The following is a 20,017-nucleotide window of genomic DNA, read 5'->3' as shown; positions in this document are numbered from 1 at the left end:
CAAAGAAACTGCTGCTCAAGCTTAGCTTGAGTGTCTCTCTTTATTAGTTTAATTATAATCATTGGAGATTATGCTTTAAAAAATTTTGAAATATCTTTATTTCAGGTCACTGAAACTTGTGTGAAATGTGGCTTTGTACTTTTAATTTTTTTCAGCTCTTTCTCTCTCTTCCTCTCCCCTCTCTCTCATTTCCTTCTCCCCTTTCTCTCATTCATTTTAATTGGAAATACTCAATTTTTAAGATACTTGCCTCTTATTTTGATATTTGATTTATTGAATTCCAAAAATCTCATTCCACAACTATACAAATATATTTGTAATTGCTCTGTTTGAAAGTCCTATTTATGCTACTGTAGTTTTCAGACTTTGAGCATTACTACAGTAAAGCAATAGTATGTCTGACACATTTTGGATTAGGGCAACAGAATCCAAAATGTCTCAAGTGGATTTAATCTTTTGCTTTCATTACCCCTCTGCTTTTCTAATAGCTGAATTGTTTTCTTTTTGTTGTTTTTGTTTCTTTTTTACAGCAATGCGGCCACTTAGCATGTCTTACAGTTTTGACTTGTCAGGTAAAAGGTGCAACGACACCTGACGTGGTTATTGTGCTTATTGTGAAATTTGTTCCATCTGTTTGTTGAATTCGCATTTAAGAAAGAAACTTGAAGGGATTCTTCCAAGATATATGGTCAGTGAAAATCAAAATTAAGATAAAATACTTATTAATACCTACATTTCCCTTTCCACAAACGAATGCCTAGGTATAGGAAACAACTGTATTTCACCTGAATTCTGTTTAAATAAATAACCAAAATAAGGTGGCCCAGAGCTATTCCAAACTCTAAAAAGGATTGCAGAATACAGTGTCACCCTCAAGTCTGATTTACTTATTTATTAATATGACCTTTATGTCTTTACACTCACTTTTTGCCTAGACCATCTTTTGCAGTACTTAATTTCCTACGAAGATCCAAAAACTAGTTTTGATCTTGTCTGCCTTTCTAGATTTAATGAAATACACCTATGAATATGACTTTAGAAAGGAACTGTCAGTTCTACTGAGTGTCTTTACAGTAAATGCTTCACGAGTTGTGAAATCAAAGACGTTTACTCAGAAGAGGCTAAACCTCCCTTCTTTACTGTTAGCAAAATAAATTGCTATGGTTTGCTGATAACAGCTAATACAGAGGATTCAATAGCTGATCCCTCATCAGCTATCTAATAGCAAATTTAAAGATTCCTCTTGATGCGCCATTAGTTAGGACATACGGTGACTGTATGAACATGTTCTGCTTCAGAGACAGCAATGTCAGAGGGAGTTTTTGCCTACTAGCCAGAAAATAAATTCATTCCTTCCTCATTGTGCACTAACTTTCCAGGATGCTCAGGCCCAAAGACTCCATCATTGAGGTTGGAAATATTCTGTAGCAGCCTCAAAGGTTTGTCCACTGAGGAGAGCTCTTATGCTAGCTCTTACCTGATTTCCCTTAGATGACTTCCAAGAAAAACAGTCTCCAAATTGCCACTGTCAGTTGCCCCTTGCCACTGTCAAGGGGCAAGGAGGAGCTCTCACTGCTCCCTTTCCTCCCCAGGCTCCCCTCCAAGCATGTGATTCCTGCTCCTTTTCTGTGCCAGTCCTGCTCATTTATTTACAAGATGAGCTGGTTAAACTCATGTAACCCAGGAACAAATAATTTTATTTTTTTTACCAGGTTGGTTTTCTGCTCTTTTAGTGCTTTAAACCTGCTTACTATCTGATCAGATGATCAGAGAGCTGGTTGAGCAGATGATGAGCATGGGTGGATGGGAAGAAGGAACAGGCTCTCCCCGTCAGAGGCAGTGGCACGCTGTTAATCCAGCTCAAGCCCTTTTGTGAAATCTTACACTCATGGCATATTGTACAGCTACTACAGCTGTCTGGTGGGATTCAAATTATGTATGTACTCGGTATCATGTTTTACTCCACTGAAACATGGAGGGTCCATAGGGAGTCAGATAAGAGCATAAACAGGCAAACTTCAGTTTTCAGAAACTGTTGCTGCTTTCAGATATGCCAAAAGTCCCTTCAGTTTTAAGGCTATAAAACTGAACGTGCCAATGACCAACAAAAGGGAAATGTTCAGGTCTGTCCTTCTACATGTGTCTGTCTGCTTCTTCTTTTGCTTTTTATTTCTAAGAATCCTGAGACATCCTCATTGTTTAAATCCAAACAGTATTTTGTAAAAGTTCCCTTCATAATCCCTTAATTCATTACCATAATGGTTTTATAATGAAGAGGTAGCTTCATAGCAATCTATACTGTACTTGGATTTTCCCTTTTTGACTGACCACCGAAGAACTCTTCCTGTTTTCTTTATCCGTCTTCCAAATGTGATTGCTTTTGTTTTTTTCAAGTCATGTTGTTTTCAGCAAGTAGTATGATATGGCGTGACTGAGTGATCTGACAAATTGTCTTTAGAAGTAAATTCAGGATGATTAAAAGATTCGAGTTAGGTAGATGTGAGACACCAGCTGAGCAGTACAAATGAATTAGATGGGTTGGGATGTTGATAGTAAGCAGATAAGGGATAGTCTTGAATGTTGTTGCTTTGTGTGCTTTTACTTTTTTCATTATTTTGGAGGCGGGGAAGGTATACTGTGTTTTCATTTTGTGATCGCTGTTTCCACATACTTGCTTTTTCACTGCTTTCATTGCTCTCTGCTTGATGTCATGAAAAAAACACAGACCAGCTGAAAACCAGACATGTTTCCTACTAAGTGCTAAAGGACAGGTGCAGGCTTTTATTCTGCTTGTCTGTGACTGTGGTGATGCAGACCAATTCTGAGAAAACTTTTGCTGGCACTGAGACAGTGTAGTTGGTATATCGGGCTGCCCAGCTCCATGCATCTCCCTGCTGTTGTCATCCTGAAGAGGAGAGGGGGGTTGCCTAGGACCTTCTTGTACCCTGCTGTTTAATGCAAGTAGAACACGAGGAGCAAGTGGTAGCCATGTGTAATGAGAGTAAGCTGAGAGGTACTCAGATATTGATTAGGGACCAGGGCAGTCATTGACCACTTCCTCTAATAGAAAAATAGCTTAAAAGCAGCTTCACTTCTATGCACCTCGTAGAATGCAGCTCAAAAAGACCAGTCACCCCCACTCCTAACACTCAAGTTTTTACCTCAAAAGCTGTATGAATGGCAGCTTTGAAGTTGTTACTTCAGAAACAGTTTGTACATTGGGGTGGTGGGGGACAACAGGGGGAGAAGAAAAAGGAAGTTGAAATGTTTAAACCCAAACTTCACAGGGATTGTTCCTGTTGTTCCCAACCCTGTGGGGTGATGTGTATCACTGTTGGCTTTGCACGATATGTGCCTCAGACCAGTGTGAGGAAGGAACTCCACCAGGTCCTGGTGATCTCTTAATTTAGATAACACAATACTAAATGCAACGCAAACACCAGCAAAAGACTGGCAGTTTGGTAAACTGATTTATCAGTTCTTAGGTTGGACTTTAACATCTAAATCCATTGAAAGGAATAGCATATCTCTGTTACCATTATTCATTATACAGTCTTTCCCAGTATATTATAATCATTGTAACTAGCAAAAGGTAAACCTGTATTAATTCTGCAAATCCATTTTCACCTTGTTTTAAAGTAAGTGTAAAAATGATAGGGTTGAGGAGTACGTTTGCTGTATAGAACAAAATTCATGTTTCTGTTGTCATTATTTGCCAAAGAGAGCTGGTTAGGAGGCAGACAGCATATGGTTACATGACTGCTGTGGTTTGCATGTAATCTGTGGTCTGCTTAATTCCTTGTTTTGTAAGAGACATAATCTTACATGTAAATAAAGGCGCATTTCATATTATCCTAGGGTGGGTTTTTTTGTCTCCCCCTTCTTAAGGCTAGTCAGGGAAGGCCAATGCAAAGATCAAGTAATCAAATCAAGACCTTGTCTTCTTTCATTTGCCTGTTGTAATGATAGCTTAGGAGAAACTCAAAAGAAACCAAACATATTCATCCAATTTGCAGGTACTGTTCATTGTACTTGCTGCCTGAAAACATGGAGAAATGACACTGTCACAGTGTGTCTGACTCTCTAATAAAATCTTAACCCCAGGCTGTTACTCATGCAAGCCTTTTTTTAAATATCATTTGAATAATCTTCAGAACATTTAGATGTTCGATGAAGCTAGAGATTGTGAAACTACTGTCCATTAAAAAAAAATTAGGTTTCTGTTTCAAAGAATTGTCCATTAATTTTTTCTGTCATATTCATTTTTATAAGCTTAGTCTGGTTTTTTCTGACTTGTTTATCCTGATTAATTTTATCTTTTTAATGATAATGTACAATTATTTGCCACATCATAATTTTCCTGTTGCCTGAGTAAATCACTAAAATAGTTTAAGCAAAGTAATAATTTTTTGGTCTCTATCTGCTAACAAATTCTGGTTTTAATTTTGGAGCAAGTTATTTTTGTTGAAATCTGTTTCCTGAAACTGTAAAATTTCATGATTCTTTCCTTAAATTACAATAATCCACTTACTCATATATATCCAGAACTGTAAGTGCAGGAGTGATGAATTGAACTTGAGCAGTACTGACAAAATGGATTTTATAAATTGCATGGTTGTCTAATTTTACTTTTTTTGTTGTTTTCATGTTTTATTATTTAGTGCTTGCAAGTTATAAAAACACTACCTGGTTTTTTTCTTTAGAAGAAAGAATGATGATAAATGACATTTCCTACTGAAGAGCCCTTCAAAACAAATATTATGTTGGATTGTCTTCTCAATTAGCCTAAAACTTGAATAAACCAACATATGAACAACTCAACAATACATATGAACAACTCATACATGTGTGAATTTAAGTAACAACTGGTTTAGGATTTGTAGATGGTGATTGGCTACACAAATTACCTCCACAATGGATCAGAAATTTCTGTTTTGGGGGATTAAAGAAGTTGGACCTCAATTCTTAGAAAATAAAACAAACAAAAAACAAATAAACAACAACAAAAAAAAACCCACACAAAAAAAAAACCAAACCAAACCAAAACCAACAACAGAAAGAAAAAACAAACCAACAGAAAACAATTTGTGCTGTACCCTGGGTATCCATTCCATCACCTCCCATAGTGCTAAGGGATGACTGGTGGATGTTCCCTCTTCTTTCCTTTCTCCAGATCTATCACGTTTTATTTTTTTGGAAGGAGGGCTCTACTGTTGGCCTTCCAATCATTTATTCTCCCAGTGATTCCAACAGTACTTACAGGCCATTCTGCACCCTCCCTACCATCAGGCAGGGGAGTTGGCACCCAGGAAGTTTTTGGGAGAAGGGACACCACCTTTGGCTGTTGTGTTGGTGGTGCTGGGGCTGCTTCATTGGACAGTCTGTTCAGGAACCGCCCTGTGCAATCAAAAGACAAATCAAAGGGTTTTTTCTTGCTTATTTTGGAAACCCCGAGCTGCTTCAATCAACTGCATGCCAGCTAATTATGAGGTCTCAAGAAGTGGTGTTGGCAGCAGGGAGGTGAGGCAGTTCGGGTTTTGTTTTCCTGCTGTCGCTTTCTGGGATTGTGTTGGGTGGCTGTTAGAGCAGGAATGCATTTGATGTGGAGGACGCCCATGCTGTACTCACAGAAATCTAGGAGGAAAAAAAACCCATGACCTATAAGCCATAGTGCTAGTCAGGACACCCATTAGCAAAGCCTTTGAAGATAGGAACTAAGGGTTAGAGAGTCTAAGTCTTTGATTGCAGCTCTTTGTAGGGAGGACCTGAAGACAGTAATAACACTGTAGTACACAGATTCATACACTTGGAATGTCACCATGGGTTTAATAGTCTAAATAATTGCCTTTTCTTATACTCCCAGTTGAAGGTATGATTTAGAGGAGAGCTGTAATATATCTCCTGTCCTTTATAACTCCTTAATTCTTTAAAATACATATTGATTTAACTTAATCCTCCTCTTATTCCTGTTCAGTAGCCATTCTGGTGAGAATATTGTAAAACAGACCTACAACTGCAACTGAGGCTTTATCTAGATTCTGTAGTTTTAACTTACCTAGTGCAAGAACAGCTTTTGTCAGTGCAGATTGTATTTTAGCAGCAGTGACCGTGTCTGTTTATACCAGGGCAACTATGTAAGTAATTCCAAATGATATGCGAGAGCTTACGTTGTTGGCACTGGCAATATCTGGGTGATACAATTTCTCTGTCATCGTCCTCCTGGTAACCTAAAGTATAGTCATTTGACCTTCTGTGCCTGTTTTCACCGTGTATAAAAAATGGGAATAATAACTTGTCATTACACTAGCCTTAAAATACCTGGAGGTACTTTGTTATTACAAGACCGGGGAAGGAGTCCTATAATTACATGGGTAGGAAAACACATTTGTAGAAAGACCAGATGCCTAGGCATACATGCAAATGGGAGAATAAAAGCTTCTTTTCCTTCTCCCTCTGACATAATTTTCTTCAGATTGGAATACTGCACTTTGTACTTTCACAGGGATAAAACTGATTTATCAGACCAAACTCTAAGCTCTCCTAAAATATCAACACCTAGGTTATTATCTTAATGTTTAAGCTAAGCTAGGCTAAGCACAGCAGACCCGATGCTTACATTATCTGAGGTGCATCTTCATTGCACACTGGCAGAAATCCCGAGTAATTTAGTCAGTGGAGTTACATCCTTGTAAAACTCATGGAGATGAAAATAGAGCTGGAGCCTCATGTTTCTGCTGTTTCATGAAGATTTGACATCACAGACATATTTTTAGTACAAATGACCATGCAAGCCTAAGAATTGTGCATATTTTTGACGAATGCTAGTTATTTAAGTAATTTTCATTCCTGTTCTGTATACTGCAGAATAAAGTATAATTCTGTCCTCACAGGAAAAATGCGGTTTACTCCATGCTAAACCGCCTAATTTTGGTGTGGCGTTGTCTTCAGATTCGCTGGAAACCCTCTTGTACAGATATGGTTGTGCATTCTTCTGATACTTGTTATATAGTTAATGACAGACTATAAGTTGAAGGAAGAATGTTTTCGGGTTTGACAGAGGATTTTTTTTTTTTTAAGTTGATTGGTGTTGGTCTGAGATTGGTTTTTAGCATTGTGCACTGCTGCTTTTTCCACTGCTTTCATTTCTTTCGTATTGCTTCTGTACCGCAAGCCATTGCCTGTAGTTCTCTACGCAATGTATTGCTAAAGTAAGATAATTGCACACATATAACTATCACAATATTTTTTTTCTTTTTCTGTGTATTGCCTTGACAGTAAGATTTGAGAAGGCACCATAAAAATTAGGTCCAAACATCAATTGTTCTGCTTCTTTTGCTAGATGTATCTACACCAGAGGCTGGAAGAAAATTAGCGGATGCCTCTGTAGTGAATGGTGGCCTGGCACCACAAGGAGAGCAGGATGGGGCCACACAAGTGACAGTACAACGCAAGAGACTCCTTAAGGCTCCCACGTTGGCTGAACTTGACAGCTCAGATTCAGAGGTAAAAAATGAGGACACAACTTTCTTCTTGATTTGTCAGAATTGAGTCTTATTCCTTAATTTGCTGAACTGATTAGCTGAGAAGTGACTTTGCAGATTATCATCTGAATTTTCCATGACTGCTTTGTCAGCCCACAGAACTTCAAAAATATTAGATCAGACCTCAAAAATGAGAATATTCTTTTAAAAGGTTAAATGCTAATTATGGCCTTAACTAGGATTTACTTATTTTTCTAAATGCCCAGTATCTGTCCACAGTGTATATGTAGCAGTTATGCTTTTGGGAATGCAGGCAAATGTGTTACACCCTTCTGGCACCTGGGCAGGAGCTGTCACTAAAGGACTCAGATGTGAGGCCAGCCTCACTGTACCAGCTGTTAAATAAAGAGCATCAGCTGTGCCAGAAGGGTTGCAGTTTGGTGCAAATGTCAGTGCGTTGGTTTGCTACAGAGGCTTGGGAAGTAACACCCAACAAATATTTCACAGAGACAAGCAAATAACACTTAGATGGAGAAATAGCTTTGAATTCATCCTCTTACAAATGGAGAGGTAAAAATTTAAAAGGCATACAAAGGAGAAAAACTCTCTAGCTTAAAAGCTGCATTATAGGTGATCCTCAAGAAGTGCCAACATTACATCCTCAAGAATGTGCTTTGTCTTCTGGACCAGTAGTGTTATTAGTTGAGTTTGGACCTTTATGAAAGTTAAGCTGTCTGGAAAGCACATGCAGGCGGGGTTTATTCACAGAGGCTAATTTTAGTCTGGGGAAGGCAGTCTTCCCTGACTCTCTTTCTCTCTAGTAAATGGGGAAGGAGGGGTTTCCTGACAGGGCACTTACAAAGGCATCTAAGCTGAAAGATAGAAGGCTGGGGTGAAATATATGTGGGGAGAAATTTATCTCTGCATACTTTCTTGATCTGTGAAAGGTTGTCTGTCTTTGTATCAGGGGTTATCCTGTGGGTGACTTGTGTGGGTGCATAATTTGGTGCATATATTCTGAAAGCAGAAGATCTTTGCATTCTGAAATCTCTTAGCAGTCTTTAAAATTACAACAGAGCCTATATGAGGTTTTGTTAATATGAATGAAGCTGGGTAGGATGCAGGAGTATTAAGACCTGTTAATGAGCGTTGGATCTTGAACTTACAGCTTCCCAGATTGTAGCTCTGTGCATCCTGAAGCTAATGCAGCATGATATTTCACAGGGAAAAATGAGCAGAAGTCAGTAAAAGAAAATTCTGTAAAGGGAAGCATGAAGTGATTCTTGTAGGAGGGGAAAGATAAGATGTCTGACAGTGACCGTTGATTGGGGAATACTGTATAGGCAAGCAAAGCTGTATAGAATAAGCTCTGGAACATACAGCAAAAGATAAATTGAAAATAAATCAGCCACATCGAGCTGTCACAGAACAGATGCTGTACTGGTTTGAGTCAACAGAAGTAGCTGGTGAATCAGTTAAGATGATTAAGATGCTCAGCAGAATACTGGTTGGGACTCAGGAACAGTGCTGAAGTAGTGTAAATAAACAAACTGAAGGGAGTTCAGGTGAAACATTGGACACTTTTAAGATTTGGCTGGACGGGGTGCTGGGCCATCTTGTCTAGACTGTGCTCTTCCTAGAAAGGTTGGACTAGACAATCCCGGAGGTCCCTTCCAACCTGGGATTCTGTGAAATTTTCCAGCTGACGAAGGGGGTGGGACATAGAACATTTAAAGAAAGTGAAGATCCCTCTGTCAAAATGTCTTATTTATTTCCTGACGTTTACTTGGAATGTAACACACAGAAGAGCGTATGTGTTGTCCTGATTGCCTATAAATGACCCTGCCACCTCTTTGCCTGCAATTTGAATTGGGCTTAACCTAGAGTTACTCACTGGGAGTTAAATTATGACTATGTTATGCCCTAAATTACAGGCTGCAAATATCTATGCTGCTGAGCTCTGGACCTCCAAATGAGCTATGATGCAGACACATTTTCTTCCCCCTGCATCCCCTTTGTTCTTCTCTCAGCTGTGTTGTGATGCAGACTACGCCCTAACAATCGGTGTTGCCAGCCGGAGGTGAAAGGGAAGGTCTGATACAGCCCTATGCCCATTTGCTGGCCAGGGTGAATATTGTACAAACCGTTCCTGCTGTCTGTCCTTGCTTTTTTTTGCATCACTACTAGAATCACAGTTTCAGAGGGGGAGCAGGAAGTGCCATTTTGCTTTACATGGCTAATAGTGATTTTTGATACAGATGTAAAAATGGTATCTTCCTAATGAAGCTACAGCTATCTGGAAAAAAATCATGTCAGTAATGTATTCAGATGTGATGCTTTAAAAGGTGATGCCTTTAAAGCTGCAGCTTTCTCAGTACATGTAAAATTCTAATTGTTTAGTGCTCTGCAGAGGAGTGCGCAGTCCCAGATGTTGGGTTGATCCAACCTCAAATGTAAAATGTCAGATAGTCTACCACAATAGTTGACAGTTACTGTACTGACATGATGAAATTCATACGATGGTTCATTAGTATTTCCTACACAAGATTTCATTCTCAAAAAAGCCTTCCATGTTTGAGAAATCATACGTCAGTAATAGCGTTTTCAGTGCCTGTGATTTTGCTTTTTGTCCATTTCTTTCACTCTGTTTTCTTTGAGAGTCCTAGGCCACTAGATTAGCCAGTGTTCATCCATTACTAATGAATTCACTAGAAATCTTTCACAAAAATGGGAGCAAGACGGAGACATCTGTGTTCTGCCTAGTTTTGCAACATGTGACTGAGACATCATGTCCATCTCGAGTTCAGAAGTGGAATGAAGAACATTTAATAGCTGTTTTTTTCCACTGAAGGTGGTAATTAGCAAAATTAGGTGGACATGTGAAACATTTTTGTAATCCCTATTTTACAATTTATGTTAAAATATATATAGGCTTTTGATATTTTCAGTTGTCCACCTTGTTTTGTCTCTCTTCTCTGTTGCCAGTGTTTCAGACACAGGAAAATGGAAGAAAAAGGAGAACAAAAAACCCCAGAAAAGCATGTAAACAAACTCAGTGCGTAGACTGTTACTTGAATCACAATTCAGTCTTTTGTAAAACTCTGCAGCACAAGATGCTGAAAACTGAAGCACTTACAATTTTTGGTGAGGACTAGGTAGGGTCCCACAGAACAGGAGACTTCTCTGAAGCAAAGATTGCTCAGATTGTGCTCCAGAGACAACTACTCCCCGCCTGCTCCTCAGAAAGCCCTCTTTGAAGCCCTGGCTGCTCCTCATTCATAAAAATGAGCAGCACAGCACCATGGTTATGGATTTTTTTAATTGACAGCTTACTTAGTTCTTTGTCTTAGCTTGTTAGCTTCTGTGGCAATGGGAAAGTAGTTTTCTACTCAGAAGAATCTGACTTCTACAAAATGAAAAGTTTAGTAGGTCCCTTTGTACAGGGGTTATTCTCCATCACAAAATTTAAATGTTTAACTCTAGACTTGTGAACTCTGTTGCACCCCTTCTAAAGAACAGTGCATCCAGTTGTCTCAAAGGTTCTCCAGTGGTCTTTTAAGGCAACCAGGTGGCATGAAGCAGTGATATGCAAAGCTGTCTAAGGTATCTCTGTAGATAAACTGTGCTGGTTTCTGGAAGTAAAACAGCTGATGTAGCTAAATGTGCTGCTTAAACTTCCCTACAAGCTTCCCGTCACAACTGTTCTGCGGGGTCACCCTTGATATGTTAAAGTGAATATATTGTTTTGGGACCTGAGCTGGTTTGAGTCCCTTTGCAGAATACTGTGTTGTGGCATATACATGGGAACAGCATAGGTCACGCTGTCCTCACATACAATGCGTACCCTTCGGCTAAGCATAAAGTACAGATCACCTCATGGGAATTTGTAGAGGCCTCTGTCCTGTGAGGCATGGTGCTCATTGAGGTGGTCCTGCCAGCTTTTCTTTTCTGACTTGCTATTACCAAAGAAGTCAATCTTTCAGCCAGTGGAGGTTTTCCTGCTTGCGATTCACGTAACTAAGGAAATCTGTGAGAGAGAAGCTCAGCCACTTGCTGGATTTTAGAGCAGGTCACTTGTTTGATCTGTAAATCTTGACAACTTAAATGATGTTAAGTCTCCTTTGGTTAAAAGCATTCACATTAGAGCTAAAGAGCATTCACGCTCAGTCCTTCAACTCTTCCTTTGGGAGGCTCTTGTGATGATCTGTATCTTGCTGGTATTTGATGGCTGAAGACGAGATTTTGGGTGAAAGCAAACTTGAGTGGCATAATGCTTTAGATAGCTGAAAGATGTTAGTCAAAGCCTGTTTCACTTTCATTCATCTTGCAGGAATTGCTCTTGGCTGTTATGATTAAACACGCTTAGATAACGAATGAGATTTCTTTTAAATACAGAAGAAAGGAGAAATGCACCAAGATTAGAGAACAGTGCAGTGGAGATCAGATTAATTTCTCTGTACCTGAGTCACTTGTATGAGTGGCTCTCATTCCTTTGGAGACCAGAGAAATCCAAGTGCTGATTCCTTGCTAGTGTGAGATATAAAGTTGAGTTAAAATATCTGCTGTCGCTGCAAATCCTTAGAAGTCCTTGAATACAATAAAGAAAATTAACAGGTTACAATGGATTCATGCACCTCTCTTCTGATCTTGTTCTTTCATGCAATAGTTAAATACACTGAATTTCAACCATGTACCATTTATTCCAGTTTTTAAATAAATTGAGCACTGAAAATTCCATTTACTCAGTGCTGTGTAGAGTCAATGTTTTTCTCAGGACTTCTAGGGCTTTGAGTGTTTGAATGGTGCAAAATACCTTTGATAGCTTGTGCCTTCTGTGTGCTAAGAAGCAGTAGGAGAAGAAAAAACAGCCCTTAAGGAATTCTCTTTCTTTTCCTGTTGCTGCACAGGAAGAATCAGTGCACAAATCGGCAAGTAGCAGCAGCATCTCCCCGTCACAAGTGGAAGACCCCTCTCAAGAAGGCACCAGCAGCAGAAAGAGTGAGTTTTGACAAGAGAGCCCAGTGGCTGCTTTTACACACTTCTGTTGTCTTCTGTTCTATGAACTTTGCCTGAAATTTTTATAGAAAGCTGAAGCTGAGTGTTGTTAGTGCAGTAAATCTCTAAAGCTGAGCCCTAGAACCTGCTGAATAGGTCAAACGACTGGGAGGCATTAGCCTACCCTATATTTGGGTATTTTTGTGAAACAGAAGGTGGTTTCATACTTGAATTTGATGTGGAACTGTAGAGGTCAGAAGTGAAGGGGGGGTAGTTTAGCGGTTCTCAACTTGTAAAAGGCTTTATTGCCTATTGCAGAAACACATTCTAACCTAAGACCTATTTAAATGCTTCCTGCATCTCTGTCACTGTGGCAGTGAATGTACTTGTTCAAAAGACACATAGCAAAGCAATCACCAGTACTTCTCATAAGTGTTTACTGGGAAGAGAGGAGGATCGGTTCTTTTTTTGCAGGCACAGTTATTGTAAGCTTTACTGTGTAACAATATTTTTCATCTGCTTCAAAGTGTTTCAGTTTCACTGGAAAGGTTTTGTAATGAAATCAGTAACCTGTGTGTGTGTTTTCTATGCACAATGGTGAAATAAGTAGAACGAGCCAGTACCCTGAAACACCGAATTTATATACAATGGTAACTGGACAGTAGCATGCCTATATTTGCTAGTTTTATGAATATTCCTACTTTCTCAGTCTGGAAAATGTGATGAATAAGATACCTGTCTTGAAGATGCTCTGAGTATGGATGTGTACCTTCAGCCACCAACAGTGGGGAATTCTAGCAAATCAGTGGCTGGTTTAAGTACTGAGCAATGTTATCCAGCAGTCTGTCTTACAAGAACTAATTTTATTTTATACTGGTTGACTCTTTAGTGCCTCCAAAATTCCTGCCCATATCATCTACACCACAGCCTGAGAGACGGCAGCCACCTCAGAGACGACACTCCATTGAAAAGGAAACACCAACCAACGTGAGACAGTTCCTACCACCTTCAAAACAGAGCTCCAGATCACTTGTAAGTGGAGTGGGTGGTAGGAGAGAGAAAAAGAGGCATGCTAAGAGTATAATGAAAATTAAAACTTGGCTTCAGTGTGATTAGAACTTGACTCAAAGAAAACTCCTCAATTCAGAAACAGCCCTTGGCTACTAAAGACGTTTTGAAATCAAGATTTGAACTTTCTCTCTCTAGCGTATTTATCCAAAATCCCAGGTACAGGTGCCTCAGGAAACATTTGCACTTTGATTAGGACTCTTGAGTAAAGCCACGTGCCTTGATTGTATTTCAGAATGTTACCAAAACAGATGAACTTCACCTTACTGATTTTCCATTTGAATAGAGACAATTCCAAAGCAGTGGATCCATTTTGGGATTTGGGGGAATTTTTTAGTTGTTGGAAGTATTTAGTTAATAGCTGAATGAATAGAATGGTTTCTTTTTTTCCCACCTTAAGAACTTGTGTGGTAACATTTATACATGTGAAAGCTCTTTCAGTAATCCAAATCAAGGTTTGTCTGTGTTGCTTTGTTGAAGTTACTGAGGCAAAAAACCTGTATTACTGTTTGAAAAGAAAGTACAGTACATTTGATGAATTAGCTTTAATTGAGAGCTGTTTTCCAACAGAGTATAAACAGCAAAGGGTATGAAATCCTGGTTCTTTTATGCTGGCATGCTGATTAGTGCTTTGTAATTCCATGCAGGATATGTTCCTCTTCTCTTTTCCTCCCAGCAGGGTTTCGAAGTATGCCCCATGAGGTGCTGGTGAATAGAGAAATCGATAAACACATCCTAGTTTTGAAAGGAAGGCAGTATTCATTCACCCCATTTTGTAGTGCAGTGGTATTAATGGGCTTTGAAGACTGGGGTTTTTGGCCCAAGAGATGGTGGCCAGGATCCAAGCCTATCAGATGATGAAGTTGAATGGTAACAAGAAAATAATCCCCCAATATTCCCACAACATGCTTCCTCCTCTTCTTTCCAGAGAGTCTGCTGGATTTTGTTTATTATATCCTTCCAAGTAGAATGTAGTTTCTCATTCCGGGTGAAGGTCAGGTAGTTGCATGTTGACAAACGCACAACACAAGTAGACTTCTTCTGCCAAAGTGGACTTGGAGCAGAGCATATTGCACCAGAACCAAGCTGGAGGGTTCCTTCAGTATGCATTTGAAGACAGTATTGTATGTAATGGACTGCCCTGTCATCTCCTGCTGCACCCCCTATACGTGGATGCACAGGCTGTATTTTCTGATAGGCCCAGAGTCATTCACAGCCATCCTGTTCACAGGGAGGGGAGAGAAAGCATTATATGTTATACGGAGGCATTTGCTCCATCACGCTTTTAGGGTATCTAAATATGTTACATCATAATACAGATCTCATATCATGTGTCTGAGGGGATCATGCAACTTAGAAATCTTATATGAAGCCATTTTTTTAATAGGTCAACCAAGTTCTTAACGGGACCTTTTGACCACATATATATTTTCATTCTGTCAGTCTGTTCACTGACATATGCCTAGAAAGGTATATAAAAAATAAAACTGTTGCAGAAAAACTAATTCAGTTGTTCCATTCCCCCTTAAAAATACTAAAGAAAAAGGGAAAAGATGATGTTAGGTAAGTCAGGCTAATGTGGGAACACATGGGAAAGGTTTTAGTAGTTTCTCTTGTGTTTGGGGTTTGGGTTTGTTTTTTTTCTTTAACCTTCAGAGCACTGTCACCTAGCTTGGTTTTGGCTACAAAGCAAGAAAGAAGGAAAATCAGTAGTGAAATGATGTTCTGGTAATAAGAACCTGTTTTATTTGATGCCTAGAGAGCTTTAACTTGGCAGTAGTGCCCTCTAGAGTGTGACAGACAACTCCCACAATACATTTGTTTTTGGTTTTGGTAGATGGTTTCTGATATGCTGGCACTGGCCCAGTTCTATGCTTTGGCTTACTGCACGTCTTTCCTTCCCCAGAGAGATGTCAGCTTCTTTCAGTGGCTGCGCCAGATGCTGCGTATGTAACATTGCCATTCCTGGAGTGAACGCTTCTCAATAAGTGTAGAATATTATTTACTTTTTATTTGACTTCGCACTTCTTCATCCCTTCCTCCAGGATTGATGGAGTTTCATTTCTTATCACCTGCTCCTGTGACTGCAGTTTCTCTTCAAGGTGAAAGACACCTCGTCAATAAATAGCCCTCAATGCCGGTGAAAACAGGCAGGGTTTGGCTACAGTCTCTTAGCAGGATTAGCAAGAAACGGGTCTGTCTTGCATACTAACGATGGTTTTGTGAACTGGCATCTCATCAGAGTTAGACCTTATTCGGTGGGGAGGGGAAACAAACTTGGAAGAATGCCAGGCATAGTCCTTCTGATATGTCACCCTCCCAGTGCTACATGGAAAGGCAGGGCAGCTCAGCGATTCTGGGGGGTGGTCGGCCCTGGTGGCATGCTTGCTGTAGTGAGCTGACTTGGTGCTTAATCAGTGAGATGAAGCCAGTCCTGAGATGTACATATGGATGCCTTTGTAGTTTGTTTGCTTTTTTTATTATTATTGTCATTATTATAATATTTTTTTCATGACCCAGAGGACCAAAGCTAATGGTTTCATTTATACACAGCATTCGCTTCTCTGCTTCCTATCTATTGTTCAGGTTCCTAGGATAACCAGTTTATTTCCAAGGATGACTTTCAGACCACTTTTTTCAACTATGCAAACAGCTTCTCTGCTCAGCTCTCATCCCGTTGAAGCAGCCATTTGTGGGGTGGCAGGGGCTATGTACTATCTCTGTGAGAGAGCTTTTGCCAGCAGGTGGAAATCCACAAAGGTTTGCCTCTTTTTGCTGGCTTTGGAAATCACCTTCACCAGCATGTGCCCTCCTAGGGGAGCACTTCCTAAGCTGTGGCAAGAATTAAAGCTTAGGCTGGGACATTGCACCTGATTGACATTGATTTCAGTGTGTGTAGGATATTTGTGTGTCTTCAATCACCTCACGGGGAAAAGAAATCAGTTCTGAAAGGACAGCAAACTAAAAATGCAACATCACAAGATTATCAATGGGACAGACCTTAAATGTTACAGCACATGAAGATCCTGCAGAAAAAATTCAGCAAAACTATTGTAATACTCGGACTATGTTGAAAAGAATAAGGTTTTGTGTTTCTAACAAGATACACTATGTAGAATGGAAGGGCATTTGCAATCTGTTTTACTTGAAAACCTAAATATGGTTTTGGTCCTCAGCACACTTACGTATCAGAACTTGCAGAATAACTAATAGCTATGTACCAGGGAAGGCAAATCCACTGAAAAGAAAAACTGATTTATTTGCCCCTATGTAGAATTGAACATGAATAATTTAATTTTTTCCTTCTGTTCCTTCTCCCAACCAATAAGTGAAAGCATGAAACCTGTTGCAGGAGAGTTTATAGTTGAGATATCCAGCTGACTTCTTAGTTGCAAAAGCAACAAGAGTTTAGAGTGCTTGACTAGTTGTGAATTGCAGAATTTAGAGACCAATCCGGCACTTGCTCATATTGCAGTTTACTAGGGCAGCTCATTTGAATGCCTGGTGACATCCTTTAATGAGAAGTTTTACAAGGAATATATTAGCGTAAAAATGTGTTAGTCATAAGGACCTATTAGGTGTGTGTCTGCTGAGAATGACCTACAAAGCACTTTATTTCACATTATGGATATGTAATTCTTACTACCTGCTTTTCCTGAGTAAAAAAACCTAAAGCTATTATGGTGTATATGATAAGATTGCAGAAAGTGTTAAGCCAGTTGTCATGAGGATCGTGGAAACTTCAAGTTCAAAATAGTATTTTTAAGTAAGATTTTTTTTCCCTTTAAAATAACAATACCAACTTGCCTTTAATATTAAAACGATTATTGAGTACAATTCCAGAAAATCAAGACCATTCAAACCACATTTTGTCTGTAGTATGTTCTGTTTTGTGCAAGCGCTGCAGAGAGCTGAATTTCTCTCACTTGGAGCTGCCTAACTTGGGTGCAGATTATTGTTGGAAGTTTGAGCAATAACTCCAAAGCATCGTGGTTTAATGAAGTTTAGTCAGTGCTTAGTGTAATTCTAATTAATCTCAGCGCCTTAGAGCTAGTGTTGAAACAAAAGATTTTTCTCATGTACTAATTTCTATTCCAAAAAGGGAAAAAAAAATATCAAGCTGTTTTCTGAAATCAGCATAGTATTTATCTTTCATTTAATGTTGCATTAACATTTTGTTGTCCTTGTGTAACCTCTGGAATTAAAACATTAGCATTTAAACATGTGAACATTTTCTATGTTTCCCCTGTTGCCTGCTGGCTATTTCTATTTGCTTTAGTGATAATCATTTTCGATTGGTACAGCAACAGGCCCACACTATTCCCCTAGTACCTGCTCTACACCTATAGCAGATCCGCAGACTTTCTTCAGAGGAGCAATATTCCCCGACGTCATCGTTTGTAAATTAAAGGAAAGGGCGTTCATGAGGGGGAAGGAAGAGCTTCAAGTAAGAAATGAATTTCTAAAGGCCTTAAAGCTCTGATTGATTACAAGCGTTCAGTCAGCCTCATTCACCTTGGACAGTTTCTCTCAGTCTCCCACGATGCAGAATCGAGGGTTTCGCTGGCATTGTGTGCATCACGCTTTCCCACCCACTTCCTCTCCCGTCTCGCCCCAGCCTTCAGCCGTGCTTTCTCCATAGCGAGGCAGTTGCTATGGGAAGGACCCAGAATGAAACGCTGGGAGCTGCTGGTTAGCTGTAAAGTTGCTCATAAGGAACAGAAGTTATTTTGGTTTGGCTGTGTGGTTTTACACCTCAGAGCAAATTGCAGTTGCTCGTGATGTAGTTTGTTCTTTCCAGAAAACTAGTGGTTCTATACCCCAAAGGTTTAGCTGGCAAATCTAACAAAGTTAACTCAATTCTAGTCTTTTGTGGGGTACCTTAAACAGAGTGAAGTTTCTTTGTGTTCCCTTTCTAGATCGGTAAGACAACAGTTTTTAAAAATGTGGTGGTTCCTAAATGCTAATGTTTGCCAGGTCTGCAACGTAGAAAGATTTTCTTTTTAATCTAACGGAAAGACAGAACAGACCTCTGAGTGCTTGGAAATGGAGCATTTCACTACTAATCCGATTCATCACTTCAATTTGTAAACGAGATCGCCAAACTGTCAGCCACGTCTTTGTGTTTGCAGGAGAAATTTCCTTCATTTAATTCAGAGAGCATTACATGTCATTGTTGTTACCGCACAGTAGCCCCTCTGGGCTGACTGAAAAGGTTCACTAAGCATAAAGCGATGGGAGTTCCCACAGAGGTTTCTGTCTTTCTGTTGGCAATGTATAATCAACTACAGGGCTGGATTACAAATGGGGTCGGTGCTTTTTATTCTCTGGTACCAAATTCCGGAGTTCTCTACTCAATACTCTCCTAAATGCTGGAATACAGAACAGGCACAAAATTGTATAAGCGGGAAGTTGTGTTGTTAGCCTCTATTTGGGTCTCTGCCATTAATAATGCATCACTGGGTAACCAGTTCTCCTGCTTTATATTTGAAGATTATTCTATAAAGCTTAAATTTCTGCTGTTACTTTGCTGGGGCAGAAAGGAGAGCTTTTCTGTCTGAACTGCGGTAACTTTTTGTAGTCTTGGTGGGATTCTGATCATGTGAGCACCGAGATGTGGTACCACTGAATAAAAATTTCTGCTAGAATGGGCTACTAACAACTTTCCTTGGCCTCTCTGGGCACCACAAAGTCTCAGAGAAATTGCGTGTCTTCAAACAAAATACTTAATAACATCCGCCAAATTACCTTTTCCCTTTCAAATTATAAACCTGAACGTTGATTGGTTTGAAACATCTTCGTAATGAAAGACAAACAGAGAGAAGGGTCGAGTGGTTTGAGAGGGAAAGATGAAGAAAACTGTCATTGTTGTGAAGGCTGAACATCAGACCATTTAGATCATGCTTTTGCAGTCTCCGACAGTTCGAAACTCATGTGATGCCCATGAATGAGCCAGTGCTATTCCAGTTTGAAGGGAGAAACACTCTGTTTCTGGAGTTACTAACCAGGTGGCTGGTTGTCTAGGCTGAAGTCCGGAAGAAACCATTTAGCTTTGAAATAACATGGAGTTTTTGGCTTCCAGGAGGAGTTCTGTTACCCGGTGGAATGCCTGGCTCTGACGGTGGAGGAGGTCATGCACATCCGTCAGGTGCTGGTGAAGGCGGAGCTGGAAAAGTACCAGCAATATAAAGATGTCTACACCGCTCTCAAGAAAGGAAAGGTAGGGCTGGGTCTGTGCAGGCTCCGAAGCTTATTGAGGGAGGCCGGTCACACAAGCCTCCTATTTACACATTTGTTTCTTACCCTGTGTTGGGGAAAGAGAAGAAATATCCACCAAACTCCCCCTAAGTATATAACATATGGGTCAGCTTCCTTGAATTATGTGCAGAAACATCAAAACTTTTCATGGAGATGCCTTATTTGTTTAGATCGTCTATAAAAATGCAGTAGTGTTTGCAATTATCAGAGCGTAT

General features: G+C 39.7%; 1 protein-coding gene across 3 annotated transcripts in view; it reads left to right on the top strand.

Moving 5' to 3' along the window:
• Positions 1-20,017, top strand: part of SPIRE1 (spire type actin nucleation factor 1) — a 132,174-nt gene that overhangs the window by 104,298 nt on the left and 7,859 nt on the right. For 2 of the 3 annotated variants that reach the window (XR_010371510.1, XM_064443031.1), the window contains exons 9-13: positions 531-572; positions 7,340-7,503; positions 12,389-12,479; positions 13,366-13,508; positions 19,627-19,764. Coding sequence is in view for 2 of the 3 variants with exons in the window: in XM_064443031.1 (XP_064299101.1) it covers positions 531-572; positions 7,340-7,503; positions 12,389-12,479; positions 13,366-13,508; positions 19,627-19,764 (578 nt within the window). In the remaining variant the exon portion in view is untranslated. The remainder of the gene's footprint in view (positions 1-530; positions 573-7,339; positions 7,504-12,388; positions 12,480-13,365; positions 13,509-19,626; positions 19,765-20,017) is intronic. The other variant, XM_064443032.1, reaches the window with a different exon arrangement.

Source organism: Phalacrocorax carbo, chromosome 2 (genome assembly GCF_963921805.1).
Source record: "Phalacrocorax carbo chromosome 2, bPhaCar2.1, whole genome shotgun sequence".
NCBI classification, from domain to species: Eukaryota; Metazoa; Chordata; class Aves; order Suliformes; family Phalacrocoracidae; genus Phalacrocorax; species Phalacrocorax carbo.
The sequence above is the reverse complement of the archived record's forward strand: the minus strand, read 5'-3'. Positions and strand labels throughout refer to the sequence as shown.